Source organism: Periophthalmus magnuspinnatus, chromosome 7, assembly GCF_009829125.3.
Source record: "Periophthalmus magnuspinnatus isolate fPerMag1 chromosome 7, fPerMag1.2.pri, whole genome shotgun sequence".
Taxonomy (NCBI): Eukaryota; Metazoa; Chordata; class Actinopteri; order Gobiiformes; family Gobiidae; genus Periophthalmus; species Periophthalmus magnuspinnatus.
The window spans coordinates 4,245,428-4,263,784 of NC_047132.1; the positions used below are offsets into that span (position 1 = coordinate 4,245,428).

The window sequence follows — 18,357 nt, forward strand, 5'->3', positions numbered from 1 at the left end:
AGTCCTGCATCAGGTCAATGTCAGCCCCCCAGTGAATTTCCACAGCCTGTATCCCAAACTCGAAGAGAAAACCCAGTGGCTGGGACCTGCTCAAGGCGGTTACTGTCCAGCTGCACCACAGTGGCCACAGCATTGACACTTATTATTAGATAATGGGTCACGGAGAACCATGCTCCCATCAGAGACTGGACACTACAAGGCCCATGTATCACCTGTCAGCCCTCCCATCTCCACCAGTGATTGTTCACATCCAACCAAATCTGCCAGCATCCTGCCAAACCAACCAGAACCCTGTATCTCCAGTGTCACTCCAGCTGAAAGCCCTGTCCATGAAAAACACAGCTGGAGAAACAAGTGCTTCAGCAGTTCATGGGGCAGCCAACAAGTGTGTCTGTCCTCTTGCTGACACCTTCCCTCCGACTGAAACCTTCACCCTTAAGAAGTCCCTGCTGGACCGTTCCCCTACAGAGTGCCAACTGCTCAAGACTGGGATGCCTGCCCAGTGCCGCAGTCGCCTTCGTATTTCAGAACATCTAGTCTTCACGAGCTATTCATCCTTGGCCCAGGATCCCTCCCGGGGCTCCAATTCCAGTAACCTACTGTTCCCTGATGGGGCGGCCCATAGTGCCACTGTCTCAAGAGGTCCTTTCCAAAGCCAATCCCCTGGGTCCCAATCTGTGAAAGCCCTGCCAAGTTCCAGCCAGCTACCTCTCCCTCTGCATTGGCTGGTTCTACCTGCCTGTTCTGCAGTCTTCTTCCTTGAGCTCTGCAGTGATGACCACAAGATGCCCAGAACCTGTTCACCCATAGGCTGTGACAAGAAGATTCATCCCAGCACCAAATGGACACTCACCTGTGGTCCAGTTAGGGATCCTTCCACCTGAAAATGGACTTTCAGTTTTATAGTGCTGCCTTTTTTTTTTTTTTTTTTTAGAGCAAATGTATTTGAATACATTTGGAGCAGGTTGTACAAAATGGTTTATAATTAATATGTTGTATCTTACTGTGCCTAAGAAGTTGGTGTTAATGTGAAGCTGCCCTATGTGAGCCAATATTAATATTGCCTGCCTAACTGTAGCTGACTTTTACCTGTTTATAATATATTATCATAGATTAATTTCAGCATTGAAACTGGCAACCCACATGAGAAGCTCCTGTGACGCTCATTCTGCTTTGACTGGATAATCATTTTGAGAGCCAAAACACCAAATTACGACATAAATAATTGGGACATTGTGTCCGATGTTTCTGTAATCAAGATTACAAATCAACATTATATATTGTTAATATAACAATATATTTAATTTGACCTTGTACTTCGGGATACAGTTGGTTAAGTTTATGAAATTTAAAATCAAATCTTACTCATACTCATACTGTTCATTTAAGCTGAACAACACCAGACAAAACACGTACAACATACAACATAACTTACAACATATTAAACCCGTTTAGAGTTAAACGAGTTTAAATGAAAGATTCCAAATAACAGCAGCTCTTTCTACCGTCACAAGATGGCGCCCGCAGCAGCGTTGCTATCGCTACGGTCACTCTAGTGTGCATCCCACTGCGCCTGCGCAACTCAAAACTCCATATTTTTTGCTCGGAATCCATAAAGAAAAAACACTGAACAACTGTGAATTTGGGAGTACTTGTGTCTGGGTGGTTATGGTTCGTGGATCTATGTTAATCCAAGACACTTCACACGGGCAGAGACTGAGCTCCACCGGGACATTTGCGCGCTCGGAGCATCCTGCAGCCTTCTTTGGGACAGTCCACTCTCAAGTAAATTTATGCCCACTTCGCTCTGCTAGCTTAGCCTTAGCATGAAGAGGCGCAGGAAAATGAAGCGTTATTGCCCTTTGTTGTTTTTTTGCTCGATACTGGAACGTGCGTGCACTAAACGTGAAAGCTGAACAGCCTAGAGATCCTTCTCTTTTATTCAGAGAGGAGCTTGTCTTGTAAAAAGGTTTTGTTGTTGTATTTTCGTTAGCTTGTCTGCTAAATTCTCCCGCGACTCCCAAACTTTGCAGAAAGCTGGGACGCGGCGGGTTGAAACGTCCCGCTAATGTCCAGAATAACTCTTAAGCTTTGTCTTTACTAGACATCACGCTGGAGTTTAACTTTTCATCTCTGGCCTTTTGTTCATTTGTTCTTACCAAGTGCTGTTTAAGTTTTTACAAGTTTTAATAATATTAGTTGTGGAGTTGGTGCTTGTAACTTTTGATGTTTTGGCAGTTACAATGTTACATTTGGACTATTTGCTGAGGTCTATCAAATACACATAATATACACAAATCGAACAAATTATATGTATCTTGATTGATACCTCATTTTTAAAATATATTGTTTTTATATTGTGTATCATAAACGGTACATAGATCCACCTCTTGCTAAAATGTTAAATGATCTGGATCTTCACAAAATTCAAATAGACTGTGGATGCTCCAAGTGAATATTCTCCTAAATGAAATCTCCACTGAATTTGTCTTATTTGCTTGTGTTAAATTTCAATCCGTGACGAAAAATAAACTGTTTATATCTAAAATGTGCACCTACATCCTTATTTATAGCAGTTAAAAGTTGAAGCGAAGCGGCGGTGTGCGTTTTGTGCTCCTGACAGCTGTCACGACAACACAGTACAAAGTAAGCTAGCCGTTAGCTTAGCATGTAGCTTAGCATGTAGCCTGTCGGTAATTCTTTGAGTATTCTTCCACGTGTGAAATTCTTTTAAATGCATATGTCGGAATTGTTAAAGATTGGTCCAGTTACAGTCGTTTCAATGATGCTTTTGTCCAATAGTTAGTTTTTTGGTGCCTTGTTTGTACGTGGTTCGTAGCGTAAACATGCCGTACCGCGACGGGCCTTTTCCCAGCACACCCACCCACTTAAAAGTAACCAACGCATTCTTCTGAGCGGCTTTCTGTCAACTACTACCGCTTATTTCACGTTTAACCTACTCGAGACAAGACTGATGCTTTATTTTAAGTGATTGCGTGGAAATGTGTGAAGTAGCTGTGCATCGCATGTCTCCTTGTCAGATTACATAATCCACCTCCTCCACCTCTGCTTGCAGGCGCCCCGACTTCATGCAAGCTCCGGATCAGATGGGAATTAATAAATAAACCCGCTGGAGACATTTTCCGAGTGGACATTTTTGTGCCCGACATCTGGGCCTCGGTTTACGGGCAGTGTGTGCGCTTCAGACCCACCAGCATGTTGTACACACAGAGGAGACCATAGCCCAATCCAGCAGGCTTCTCAAACATGACAAGGTATGCAGACATGTCTTCCTTCTTAACCCGAAAAGGAACAATGTTGTGATTTTCATAAAAGTGTATGTATTCTTTTACTGGTTGTCCATAAAATATAAAAATGGCAATATTTAGAGAAAAACTACAGATTTCAATGTATAACTACTGTTTGGTTAGTTGTTACTAAACATATAGATATTAGGCAATAATATAGTTTATCATATAGCATGTCTAATTTTTGAATATATCTTATCAGTTAAGATTATTGATGGGCGATATACATCTTCTGCAGTATAATGTCAAAAGTAATGTCAAACGCTGCAAAAAGAACAGCAGCCTGCTGTGTAATCTTGAAAGTATCAAGTGAGTATAATCTGTATAACATTATCCAGCAAACTGAGACTACTTACTGACTTTTTATTTTCCTTACAAAAACATATGATCTGGGACCGGATTTCTGATAGCCGTGATTGACGGGACTATTACCCAATAAGGATAGCTGCACACTAGAGGATTTTTGCTCAATTTTAAGCCTGATCTGAGTAGCGCTTCTCATTGGTGATTATTTGTGGTGCACTCCTATCTGTGAGGACAGTGTGATTCTGTTAACACTATTTGTCGGGTCGCAGCTTCAAAGCTTCAAATTGTAAGGCTTTTTGCAGACCTTACAACCACCCAGTCACAGCAGCAAGACTGCGCCAGGCCCCCGTTGCCTAGTGACAGCTGTTAAACTCTAGAAATGGCACAGAGCACACAAACTTTTTCATTTGTCATCATTGCTGCAATACCTGTAACACACTCCTCACCTTCAGATCACACTGCAGAGTCATGCACTGCTCCTGTATTTTTTTTTGGTGTGAGTGCATGGAAAGGCAGCTCATGTTCTCATTTGTATGTACTTGTTTTTATTGTGACACCCCATCACACAGACAGCGGCACAGAAACTGCACAGACCTTTGCTGTATTCATGTGCGAAGCACTAAACAATATTAATCTGAGTTGAGAGTTGATTATACATTAGACTCTAAGCTATAAACAAAATGTCTTCTGCTGTTGAGACACATGCAACAGATAAATAACTGATTAGATTGTCAAAAAAACTTTTGGAGAAAAGATTTGCCGTGAGCCTGGTCCCACATAAGCTTGCACAGCAAGATGGAGCCACCACTGGTCTGATAGGGCCCGATAGGTGGTTGGCGTACCAATCACAGAGCAACATTGGAGGTTTGTGCGGAAGTCAAAGGCAAAGCTCTCAAGAGAACCAAAACAAACATGGCGACGCCAACAGATGAACTTCAGCCTATTTTAGCATCAATATGAATTATTTTGTTTGTGCAGAAGGTAAGCGCTTTGTGCATTTGTGGACAGACAAGATGTCTGTGCTTCTTTCGCTGTTATGACACTTTGATCAATCGGATTCAAATAATCGTCATTCGACATTCCGCGTTTTCTGAGTGTTTTCAGCAAGAGCCTTCCCGGATTGATAATCTGTAGAACTCAATTCAGAGTAACATGCGTATCAATCTGGCATGTGCCAGGTTAGGTCGCACAACCTCTGCTTTCAAACATTTGTATTTAATTTTACAGTCCATTCACTTTTTGTAGGATACTTGACCCTCAACCAAGACATTTATTGATACGTTTTGGCACATTTCTCCTGGCTTACAAAAATAAGGTTGCAGTATTGCATTTAGTCATACAGAAAAAATGCTGAATCAGATATCTACTTCCAGATATTAATTCAGTCGATATCCTGGTTGGACATATAAATTGACGTATCAAGACCATTTACTGGTAGTAGTTGGCCCAGAAATTCTCATAATGACCATTTATTTATACAAAGCTTTTCTGTAGTTGAGAGATAAATAACAGCTACATAACACATTTGGATTAGTTCTGTCTTTTTTATTTATGTTTTAAATGATATTTTCAGTCTCTTGTAGTATCGAAATTGATATCGGAATTAAAAAAGCTGGATCGGTGCATCCCTAATTGCATTATTCCCATATTGGACCAATAAAAACCTTAAATAATCATTGCTCCTAAATCACAGATTTGGTGTAATTCTTATGCGTTTATATTAAATCATATGTTGAAGATGCTGAAGCTTTTCATCATCTTATCCCACCTAGTGTAAGCAGTGGATAGAGTACTGGATCAACATCTTGTATCTATTCTACATTGTTTTATTTTTTTAGGCTGGAGGTTTGTTTCTCCCAGAGTCTGACATATTTAATGTAACTGATAAACCAAAGGCATAGGTAGTGTTTACTGTGGTGTCCTCATAAAAAGAGCCCAGCTTAACACTCCTGTGCAAACCTTGGAGACATATGTGTGAATTTTGTTCTTCAAATCCCGCAATGCAATGCTAGAGTCACATGATCCACCAGCATCACTGGTATTTACAGCCTTGCCCGACGCCTGCCTCTCATATCCACATGACATTGGATGGATTTGATTGCGGCTATTAGTAGTAATTGTTAGTATTTATCCTGTTATTAATGATGTTATTCTGTATTGTAAACTTAAATGTAGATACAATAAACATAAATTATTTTCCTTAAATTTTGTTGGTGCTTTTCTATAGATCTCTTCAGTAAGCTTTAAATGTTATGTAACCAGAACAATTTGACCCCTATGATCTTTGAATAGGTTATTGATAGATTTGATTGGTGACAGGTTGATGGGACACATTTGGTAGAATCTTGTATACACTGTCACTAGAGTCACACTATAGTGTGTATGAAAAGATGCAGATTTATTAAGTTGTATTCGCAGGTGCTCCAAGGCCTTGTTGGTGAAATGATGGGAGGCAGTGAGACTGTCAGTGGGGACCAGGATGGGCTCCACAGCACTGCCGTACACGTCCCCATCGGCTGGCAGCGCAGGGTGGAGGGCGCCCGGGTCCTCTACATCAGGTGAGGGTGACACCTGACTGTGTTTGTGCCTCAACATGTTGTACTTCAAGAACAATTATTGTGAGATTTGAGCTTTCAAACTCCCAAACGTCCAGTGTAGATTTGCCAAGTTTACAGTAGTATAAAGTTGACAACTCTACACTAGATTAATTTATGCAACTTCATACAGTCGGTTAGAGAGCTGTTAGGCGCAATTGTATAATGTTAAGTTGTGACTAAACTTTGGAGAGGGCAGGATAGAGTTTGAGCAAACCTACAATTCTAAATATTTTATATTGCTCATTTCATGAGTAAACGGCATTTGTTCTGAAGTGTTCATTGCACCGCACTAAAAGCTCTATCTCCCCACAGTCCCAGTGGTACTTCCCTGTCCTCTCTGGACGAGGTAAAAACCTACCTGCTGACTGATGGCACCTGCAAATGTGGCCTGGAGTGTCCACTTGTTCTCCACAAGGTAAACACTGTTGTTGGCCTAGACCAACCTTTAACATCCAAAGAGCCATTTGGACTTGGCTTCCACAGGGGAAAAAAAACACTGGGAGCCACAAAAAAAGACTTCTGCTCCTGAATCTCTGTGCACAGCGTCTGCAAATCGGGGCTGTATCTTTACGCAGGACTGTAAGCTGTTGCCTGTGGCGCGTGAGCGGTGTTTTTGACATAATTCATAGTACCATATTTTCCGCACTATAAGGCGCACCTAAAAGCCTTTCATTTTCTCAAAAACCCACAGTGCGCCTTATAATCCGATGCGCCTTATATATGGATCAATATTGGTCAATTATGACACCCGTACTCAGGAGGCGTCGCCGAAGTAATAGCGGTAATAACCCTTTAAGGACTGAGCACACTATGGGCCAGTATAGCTCACCTAGACCTAGACTTTTATTCTTTTTTAGCCATAAAAATCATGTCAAACGAAGTATCAGAATTTACTGCATTTTTTCACACAGCTACTTCTATTTTACACATCCATCCGTATTTTTTTCTTTTATGCATCGAATAAATGAGTGAAAATCCCCGTAGCCCCCGCGCTCTCATTTGTCACCTTTAGGACAACAGAGGCAGATTACCGTAATGATGGTAAAATATTTAGACAGCCCCATGTCACCGCTCTGAGACGCCGTTTGAATTTACATGAGAGAACGACCAGGCGCAGAGTTACGCTGCTGGAAAGTCCGCAACCGCGAGTCTAACGGCGACGATAGGATCCGACGCTATAGGGATAACGGGGAGGCAGCGCCGGGCGACATACGCCACAATCTGCCAATGGATTGCGGATGCCTGGGCTGATATATCAGTCTCAACTGTGGTCCGAGTTTCACGAAGGGAGGAATTGTCACTGAACTGTTAGACAACAGCAGCGACACGGATAATGGCGATTTTGACGAGACGGAATCGGGCACTTTGAATGAGCTCGACCAACTGTTTAACTCAGACACTGAAGAGGAAGAACTCGACGGATTCGTGAATGAGGAATGAACTGAAAAAGTGAGCTTTACGTGTTTCTTTCACGTGTTTACAACTAAACAAGGCTGGGAGATATTGTGAATATGGACATTAACGTTTGAACAACGTTGAGTTATTGTTATTGCTTTGCACTATTTCGAGAGTTACTATATTGTGAATGCATTAACTTGTTTTGTGAGTGAACAAAGTTTTCAGAACGTTTTTTTTATTCTATTAATAAAGTTTGACTGACTGACTTATCTGACTGTTTTGTTGACATTCCATTTGGCGCAGCTCCATCTCGTGGATGCATAACACAACCCCAGCTACTACAGTAGTTTATATTCTATGCGCCCTATATATGAAATTTGTTTTAAAATAGGCCATTCATTGAAGGTGCGCCTTATATTCCGATGCGCCTTATAGTGCGGAAAATACGGTAATAGTAATTCATAATTCACATAGTTTTTAACATAATTTAACATAATTTTAATATTTCAAGATTACAATAATCTTCCAATTTAAACTACTATACTAAAAGAACAAACACAAATAAAATACATTTCAATTAAATACTTAATAATTTATTATCCCAAGCCACGTGGAGACATTTTAAGTAACATATTGAACTTATACCTTTGTGAAATAATTTATATTTATAAACTCTTATTTTGCTTATTTTCAGGTATTTAACTTTGCTTTGGGGGTGAAAGTGGAGCAGTGCAGCCAGCCTGTGGGTAAAGTGGAGCAGGACATGACCAAACTGTGTAACCATCGGAGGAAAGTGGTAGCCATGGCTGCCCTGTGCCGGAGCATGCAGGCCTCCCAGCTGCCTTTCTCCTCCCTACACCACTCAGGTGGGATTTCCACTGCTGTTTTTCAGCTGAGTTGCCTCTATCCCAGTGTTCTCTACCAAGTCTGCTCTCCCACAGTTCAGAGTTTAAACATCGTTGACCGAGCGATAAGATCCGCTGACCCACAGGTTGACGGTTTGATCTCAACTTAGGGAGGATACAGGTGCATACTGTTGTTGTGTCTTTGGACAAGGCACTTAACCCACCTGCCTGCAACCACTAGTGCTGGAATGTGTGAGTGGTTGATGTAAAGCACTTTGAGTGCCATGAAGGTGGAAAAGAGCTGTATAAAAATGTGTTGTCAATATTAAGGGGCTCTATATGAACTTTGAGTCTGTCTTTTACAGAGGTCACCAGTGGTATGGACAGCTGTCATCCAAAGAGGCCCCAAGTGGAGCGCGGAGAAGATCATCCCAAACTTCCCCTTGTCACAGGCCGATCTCACAACACCTGTGTCAGCCCCCCATCACCGCGCCGCTTCATCTACCCCCAAAATGGCTCCTCTCCTATCCTGCACAGCACTAACCACCATTCTTTAGACTCCATAAGAAGACTCCACCACCCCCCTCCTCTGCCTCCCTGCTCCACATCTAACCAGTCCTTCTCAGGCTATAGGTCCCCACGCACTCCTACCCCCCTCGGCCCATGTCCTGGGCAAAGAACACCCAAGACCCCTGACACACCTGGTTCCCCTCGATTCGGGCCACTGGCCTCTCCTCCTCCCTCGTCTCCCGTGACTTTAGCTGGAGCTCGGACACAGAGCCATCAGACACATGGCTCTCCTCTATCCAGCCCCCACTCTCACATCTGTATGTCTCCCCAGCAGCGCTCCAGACACCCCTCCGCCTCCCCCTCCCCAGCCTCAGAGCACGGAGAGGCAGGGGGAAGAAGGAAGTCCACATCCTCCTCTCCTCACTCACCTCTCCCTTGTGCTTCTCCCAATACCAACACACACTTCCCCAAGTACAAACTAGAAGACATTTTGGAGCAGTTCAAACACTCAGGCAGTGCTAATAACCACCACCTCCCCTTCACCATCAGTCCCTCTGTGCTGAGCAGCCAAAGCCACCAGCCTCTGTCCCAGAAGCCCCCACACCCACGTGTCCCCTGCCCCTCAGGGTATGGCCTGAGTTCTGTCCCCTCAAACTCTCACATGCCCTTTATGAACCACCATAGTCACAACAGACCCCATCAGTCTCCTTTCCCTGCCAGTAGCCTGCTCTCGGCGGCTGCCAAAGCCCAGATAGTCAATCAGATAACCCAGGGACAAGCACCCAATGTGGGCAGCTCCTCTGTGAGCGTGGACTCTTCTCTGGAGGGTGTGAAAGAGGCTCAACAGCAGCACAAGTCGAAGGTAACAAACAGCACTTTACATAACAGCTACGCTTCTCCCCCCTCCACGACCTGCCCTGGACCTCCTCACCCTTCTCTCCTTCACCCCTCCCACCCTCTTGCACAGCCTCACAGCGAGCGTGGAGCCTCTCACAGGAAGCGTCAGAGGAGATCCCCCACAGTTTTGAGCGTGGTGCGGGGAGCTCAGCAGCTGGTGAACGGTCCTAGAAGCGCTCCGGCGGACTCTTGTCCCACTGCCATCAACCTGTCCACTCCTCGTCTCTCCTCTACCTCAGCGCTCCTCAGCCACCACCTCCCACTGGAGAAGCAGCTCCGGCTCCCCCCTCCACGCCTCGCAGCAATCTCCAGGACTAAAGGACAAACAGAGGCGCTGGATTTCACTACAGGCTCTCCTCTGGCCCTAGAACCACCAACACAACCCTTATCGGCTCTGCTCCACCTGCTCAGTGTCCAGAATGCACAGAATGCCTCTGCATCTGCTGACGCCAATGGAGACACTAAACCAATGAACAAAGCCCCTGTTTTTCCCAGCACTTACACAAAACAGACCAGCGACACTAACCCCAGCCTCTCCACTGCTCCACTGTTTCACTCTCAATCTGTGCTCCAAGAGTCCAGTACACCACAGAAACTGTCTCCCACAGCGCAGCCCTCCCCCATGACATCATCAGCTCCCACCTTTTCCCAGACTCCTTTGCAGCAGTCCTCACCACACGACTCTATAGGAACAAGCATCAGCTCTGCTCCAGCAGAGATGAGCCACTGTCAGGGCAGCGGGACACCAGGCTCCCCCAAACCACTGGACCTGAGCACCCACGTGCTGGCCCTGCTTGCCCAGGCCCAGGCCGACCCAACCCACACTCCACAAGTTATGTCTTCCCAAGAAAACCACTGCGCAGGTAAGGAGGGCCTCCTGTCCGTGTTTGACTGTTGTGCTGACACTTTGATGCCATAAATTATTTGTCTTCCAGGTTCAGAGGAACCTGTCTGCTTGGACCCAAAGTCTCCAGTGGCCAAGCCCACAGCCAGCCCCAGCCCTGCGCCACCTGCCATGGCCCTAGCCTCTGCTGTGGGTGACTCTGCCCCATCTCCTCTGGCTGAGGCCTTTCCCTTCATGAACCAGGAGCAACTCCTGCAGCTCCTCTCCAGTGGGAGCCTGCCCTCTCTGCTGGACCCCACTGTGTTGGCCTCTCTGCCCCTGGGAGGCCTGTGGCTTGGTGGGCAGCAGGGAACCCCCACAAATCCCCCTCCACAAGCCCTGACAGGCCTATCTGAGCAGCCGGACACCTTACTGATCCAGTCTCAGGACCAACACAAGCAGATGAACCCTCTGTTCCCTTTGCTGCCCCTGCTGAGCGCTGCTCAGGGGGAGCTGCCCTTCAACCTCCTGGGCCTGGTCAACCCCATCCCACCAGCCGCCAGCCCCACCTCCATCCCGGGACAGGACGGGGACTTGGGCCTATCCGAAAAGCCTGGAATGCAGGCTCTGCTCATGGCTTCCCTGCTGCTGGGACAGCCTCTGTCTGGTGTGGGCCAGGTGAGCCTGGAGGTACCACTTCAGCAGCCGACTCTGGACAGTCTGTCTCTGGAGAAAGGCTCTGGTCTCATGGACCCTGCGGCTTTGTCCGGGACTAGCCTCCTGGAGCTGCCTCAGGGCCTGCTCCCGATTTCAGCTGGATCAGAGGGCCAGCTGCTCCTCCCTCCCCCCACCACCTTCCTGCCTCTTAGCCCCGCCCTCCTCACTGCTGCCCTGAGCTCCGCTGAGCTCCACCCGCCTCCCAACCCTCAGTTAGGTCCTGCACAACAAACCCAACAAACCCCGCCGCCTCAGGTAGGACCCTGCACACCCTTTAGGTCCTCTCACGTAAAGCCATCTTTGTGTTGTCTGTTGTAAACATAAACAAATCATATTTTTAGATTTTTCATACATTATATCATTCTCTTCTCTCCGCTCTTTGGGCTCTCAGGTTGGACCATTCTCATTCTTTTGCTGTAGGAGTAATATGACGGAAGCTGATCAGGTCATAAATAGGTTTATCCTAGTAATGTCCAGTAGCACTGTGCTGGAGCTGTCTGTCTATTACATATTGTGTGTCTTTGGGCAAGGCACTTCTGTGATTTTTGGCTGTGATGCTGTGCTGCTGTGCTAGTAAGTCAGGATATCCCCTGACTTACTATCTGGGATAATTTCTTAAATTCTTTTTATGTTGCTGTCTTTCCATAACGGTTACCTACCAACCATGTTGTACACTGGGCCAAAACTTTACACAGAAATTTATATTTGACAGATAAGATTAGAACACCTTTTATTTTGTTGAAATAATGTTTAAAGTAATGTGCCGAGCCTTTGGATAGAACTCTCCCCAGCCTGATATTGTCAATATAAAAATCTCAAAAAATAAACTCTCCACTTCCTGTAATTTTCACCATATAGTTTTACACAAATCAGGAAGCAATTTGTGAAGAAAAGCTGAAAAACAATTTATATTTGCAACAGGTATTATCCCATCAACTTAAGTAGAAATTAGAGAATCGTTATATGCGCTTCAAAAACACAGTCCACACAATGAAACATCCTGCAGCTTCGAAGTTTATGATAAGACCCCATAGAGGCGGAGGGCATTATATTACCATAATTAGGTCTTTTACAATTTGCTTACTCTGTGCACATTAAAACTGGAATTGCTGACTGACTATTCCTGTGACTACTACTGTGAGGACACCTTTACAAGTACAACAATCTCACAAGTTATGGTCATGTGAGTCGATAACAAAGTTATTGCCTTCTTTAACACCTCACACCTCACCTCATTCATTTTAGGCCTTTATTTTCAGCATATCTGTATTTGTGTTTCAACCTTCTATATATTTCAGGCTGAAGGTGTGGACACGCTCATCCCTCTTCCTCTTCAGAGCAAAGACTCCCCCCTCCTCCAGCAGCTCCTGCCCACTTTACTCAACACAGCTGTGTTGGGTAAGTCCACACTAGAGCCTTTCCCATTCTGTTTCTATGTCCCAGCTGATCTCCAGCTACCTGTGTGTAAGCCTGTGACTGCGAACTTATTCCTGTGTGCTTGCAGGAGACCTCTCCAACATGGCAGGGCTCCAGAACATGATGGGGCTGGGAGCAGGCTCTATTCTCTTACCCCCAGTGCAGGCCTCTGCTCTGGCCATGCCTCTGCTGCAGAGCCCTGATGGAACCATCAACCTCCTGAACAACTTACAGGTGGGAGCTCAGTCACATCCTTCAGAATTCTGCTCTAGATGCAGTTCTCATGACTCATGTCTGTCCTTCAGCTGAGCATTGCCACATCTTCAGAGGAGGAAAAGCCAGTCTCTATGGAAACAGAAAGCCCCATCCCACAGGGAGACATTCCAGCCAATCAGATGACCCCTGACGCCCGGCCTCCTGAGGTCCCCTCTCCTCCCCCTGAGCCCCTCATGGCCCCACCCAAAGCAGCGGGGCCCAAGCCTGTGATCGACCCCTACACCTCCTTCATGGACACTATTTACACCTCTTTCCTGCAGGTCAGTGCGAGAGAGCAGGAGGAAGGGGCTCGCTCGGGGCCATCTGACCCCACCTCACCCTTCTGTGCCTTACCTCCGGTGTCCTTTCCACTTGAGACACTGTCCCCTCCAGCACCCCCTCTGTCTCAGGCCAGTGCCCCGGTGTCTCTCAGCCCGCGCAGGGCCTGCTCTCTGCGAAATCCAGACTTGTCCCGCCTCAGCCTGGAGGCGGCCGCACACTCCCCTGCTCAGGGCACCCCCAGACCCACAGAGGACGGGCCTGTGTCCCTGCTGCACAGGAAAAACATGCCCCCCATCTACCTGGAGGAGGCCCAGACGGACTGCACCAGGCCTGCAGCTGTGTGCCCCTACATGGACACAGGGGAGAGGAAGAGACTGCTGCCCCCACCTGGGTACCTCAGTCCTGGAGACTCCTGCAGAGAGGACACCACAGGGAGCATGCTGCTGGACCAACACACAAGTGTAAGGACTGCCTCTATTCTGTTTGCTTTCTCTCACAGCACAGTTGTAGTTTGGATTAGTTAAAGCACTGGTTACATATGGACATGTGACATGTGTTTCAACAGGACACACAACAGACAGCACTAGTCAGGATCAAACATCCTGACTAGTGCTGGGTCATTTTAGAAGTGGAACAAGTTAAAACCACAGGCAGTACCACAGCTCCATATGGTGGCTGATGTTATGCATCTCCATGGTGCCTTTGTCAAATTGAACTTACTTTACCTCTAGGTTTCTCAAGGTCGGTGATTCAATTTATGCTCCTGTCAGGGCAAATTTGTTGGATCATTGGGCAAGACATTTGTGTCTTTGTTTGATGTGCAAAGATGCTCTGTCCCCACAAAACATAATAGTCTTTATAATGGCTGGTAAACCTCAGGTGAAATGTCCCCTGGCTGACAGAATGCATTAGACATAGCCTTATGTCCTGTACTTCTGTCCTGTTCCTGCAGGATGCAGTTGGAGGCTTGGCTGAAGCGAGAAGAGGACGCAAGCGCAAACAACTGTAAGAAGCAGCTGCACTCACCCCCCCCCCCCCCCCCCCCCCCCCCCACACACACACACACACACACACTCTAGACACGCCTTTGTCCACATGACTAACAAACTGCTCTTCTGTCTCAGCCTTCATAACGTGCTGGAGGACTTCAGAGAGCTGGACACGGCTGCTCTAGAGGAAGCAAAGGACACGGTGAGAACGCCATCACTGACTCAAATCACACAGGAGTGGTCTCCAAGCAACCGCTCATTACAAGGCTCGCTCAGTGTTGTCAAGTTGAATTCATGCCATCAATAGGTTGCATTACTCCTCAAAACAGATTTTCTTGTTCATTTAAGTATGATTTCATCATGTTTCTGGCATCAGAGGGGAAATCGGCTCAAACTCATCTATACATTATCATTCGAGGTGGAAGACAGTTGTAACATGGGATGTAGTAAGCAAAAATGTGTGAAATGACTTTTACATTGTAGATTCTTTAAAATAGCTTTTACCCTTTGCTTTGATCACTGGTTTGCACTTTTGACATTTCTTGACTCTGAGGAGGCACAGCAGTGAAGTTTATGAAGCTCATCTTGCTTCATATTTTTGATTCCTGCAGTATGTATCTACAGTGACTAAGGTAGTGAACAAAGACAAAACAAGGAATGAGAAGGTGTGTCCAAACTTTTGACTGACAGTGTTTAAAAAAATCTACATTAGTCAACCGCATTAGTTGACCATAAAATATCTGGTATTGTTGTTTTTCTGTTTGTGTGGGAATTCATAACATTATATGATGACCGAAATTTGTATTAGTCCACTAATCATTTTATGAAGGTTACAAGGATTTATATGGGACAACGACAGAAGTGTACGAGGGAGTTAGCTGAAGGTTTATTTTTTTGTATGAAAAGGCCGATTAACTAATGATTTACAAGTTCTGTCTTCATATAAATACATTGTTTCCTAGTACTTTCTTCTGTATAAATGGTTATTTTTGCATGATCTCTCCTTATTCGAACCCTGCTTACAGTTAGCTGTTAGATTCAGTCCAATGCTCAGCCCACAAGTCTACGTCATCCATGCTCCCACACAACAATTTTGCATAAATCTACTAAAGCATGATACATAATATTACAAGTTCACAAGGCAGATGCAATGTGCAATAGTTTCATTAGCTGGATGCATGCTGATTGTGTTGTGAGATCGCTCTGGGGAGTGACTGAGCACAGACAACAAAGGGAGGGGGGACTCAGAGCATCAAAAATGTAATTGAAACTTATTAAACGTATGTAGCATTTTCAAAAAAAAATACATGGCAACATTGTGCTCTAAATATATTAAGTGGCAGGTAATACCTCATAGAAGTAAATTACCCCCTCTTTAATATCACAAGTATAATCTCTTACCAATTAATTTATTTGACTTCTTCTCTTCTTTGTGATCTTGCAGACAGCCCTTTTGAAGTCTGACAGGTCAGTCCGAGGCCGCAGGAGAAGAGGCACCCGATCCCAGAGGCAGTGATTGGTCCACCCACCTCCTTTTCCCCACCCACTCCTCCACAATCACCACTTTTGAACTGCACTAGTAACTGTGTCATACCAACCGCTGTCACCGCAACCACTCTGAGCATAAAGATGTTAGGTAGGCCTTAGTCTGGAACGGTGTGAAAACAAAGGACTCTCAGAGGTGTAGAGGAGCGATGGCTAGTGGTTGTAGGTCAGTTGGATTTTGGTTGTTAGTTGGACGCAAAAGGATCGCTGCCAACAGAGTAGAAGTAATCATACTGTTTACTAATGCATTATAAAATTCACATAGCTTTGGAAAATATGCATTTAGGGATGCAATAGTGTCACCATACTAAAGTTCTAAAACTATTTTGATACTAAGGTATAGACTCGATACTTAATATTGATACCACAATGATATGATATGAGATAGATATATATATATATATATATATATATATATATATCTCTTATATATATATATATCTTATATATATATATATATATATATATATATCTTATATATATATATATATATATATATATATATATCTTATATATATATATATTTATTTATTTATTTTATTTTTTTTAACTCCTAATTTAGACAATAGAATGTGATGTTTTATATTAAATTATAGTACTTTCTTTGTTACAATTATCTGTGCTTATTCAATCACCTATGGACCACTATGGAACCTACCTGGTCATGTTCTAGTCTGTTTGGTCTCATACATGTGCTGATGCATCATTCTAAAGCTATTCAGGAAAAGGTTCATTTCTGTCCTGTGAATGTGGCTTTTTTTTTTTTTTTTGAAGTATCAATTCCTGGTCAAATGAGTATCTAGTTTCGATTCTAGTTTTAGTATTGAGTAGTATCTTATACTTTTGACTGCCATAGTCTGCAATGACTAACAGGAATAATTTAAACTTATCTCCAAATAATCATTAACAAATTTAAAAACACAAAAGACCGTGTATAACAAAGATGCAGAATTATTAAATTAAAAAAGAATAAACAATTCTGGATTTTATCAATAATACATTTCTTGGTAAATATCCTATTTTGTTCATTTTTATCTGGTTAAAAATGTATTAAAAATATATATGTACAATAACAATCATTGAAATAATTGGGGATATTATGCAAAATCAACTTTTTGGAGCTTTCTCATCATGTTATGTCACTGTTTCCTCATCCAAAACATACCTTAGTTGTATGATCCTGTCCTCCTAATAGTGTGCAGAAATTTTACATAAATATACAAAACAATACACAACTTCACAAACCTGATGTGATGTGCAGTAGTTTCATTAGTGGAATGCTCACTGATTATGTGATTGTAAATGCTCTGAATTGCGAGTGACTTTTAAGTCCTTAATATTTCAGCAAATGCAACATTTTCAAAACTGTAAACGGTAACATGGTGATCTAAATATATTATGTGTTACCAGTTAATACCACATAGAAATGTAATACCCCCTTCAATAATAGGTCTTATGAATTTATGAATCTAGTGAATTTATTTAGGGCAAAAGAACATGATCCAATTTCAGAATACACCATTAAACACTTTGGTGTTACGCTAACTGTCCTACCTTAGATGATACAAATGATACTTCATACTACTTCCCTCTCTGTTGGCATCTATCCCCTTGCGCAGCGTTGTGTCAAACCAGTACTGTTTTAGTAGTGTTACTGTGAGTTAGGACAGCGCCCTGTACTTGAACAAACCTGTCAGTGTGTGTGCATTACATTTGAGTGTGTGTGTTTGTCAGAACCGTCAGAACACAAAACGCACACGCTTCGACCATCGGACCCATTCACTTGGAGCTGCGAATTTGTACTGTTCAAATGAGGTTTACAGCATGAAAACAGTTACTCCGTTTTGTTTTTCACTAATTATTTAATCGCCTGAGAAAAATATGAAGATGTATGTAATCATGTCACTGTTTTCAGGAAATCTTAAAGCAGAGGCATTTGGAATTATTTGACATGTGGTTGGCAATACACCCACCTAATAGTTTTTGATGTTCATTTATTGATATGATCTGGGTACTTTAAAGATGCACTATGTAACTTTTCTGCTCGAGATCTACCATTTATTTGTCTCTTTTAAATGGGATTGCTGTATAGGGAACATGAATCGCAGTTGAATCAAAATTTTAATGGACGCAATTGGCAAGTGGCAAGTACCATAGTTTTCCCCCACAAATTAAAAAATATCCTGTGTTATACTGCATAAAAAAGCCATAATGCCTCTACAGAGACAGAAGCGTTGCATAGTGTACCTCCGAATAGACAGAAGCGTTGATGATAAACAAAATATTGAAGAAAGTTTATTTGAATTTTGAAAAAATGTTGGGATACAGTTTTGAAATTAGGTTTCAGGTTAAAGTAAAGTACACAATATTTCAAAATAATTCTGTACCTCAATCAAACACATGCAAACTATTCAGAGCAGTACTTGATAATGAGCAGGTGTATGTATTGCTATGGCGGTGAACAGACAG

The 18,357-nt window shown here is 43.7% G+C and overlaps 1 protein-coding gene across 2 annotated transcripts; it reads left to right on the forward strand.

The window, feature by feature from the left end:
- Positions 1-1,590: 1,590 nt before the first annotated feature.
- Positions 1,591-16,184, forward strand: mbd6 (methyl-CpG binding domain protein 6). 2 transcript variants are annotated; one of them, XM_033969656.2, is made up of 13 exons: positions 1,591-1,785; positions 3,077-3,275; positions 6,033-6,172; positions 6,524-6,626; positions 8,304-8,475; positions 8,820-10,724; positions 10,797-11,656; positions 12,700-12,799; positions 12,906-13,051; positions 13,123-13,815; positions 14,307-14,359; positions 14,479-14,545; positions 15,788-16,184. In XM_033969656.2, the coding sequence occupies exons 3-13, from the start codon at positions 6,057-6,059 to the stop codon at positions 15,857-15,859; spliced, it is 4,287 nt and encodes a 1,428-aa protein (XP_033825547.1). In that variant the 5' UTR covers positions 1,591-1,785; positions 3,077-3,275; positions 6,033-6,056; the 3' UTR covers positions 15,860-16,184. The 2 variants fall into 2 exon arrangements, with proteins under 2 accessions (XP_033825547.1, XP_055079074.1); XM_055223099.1 differs by lacking the exon at positions 1,591-1,785 and adding an exon at positions 2,551-2,646.
- The last annotated feature ends 2,173 nt before the right edge of the window (positions 16,185-18,357 follow it).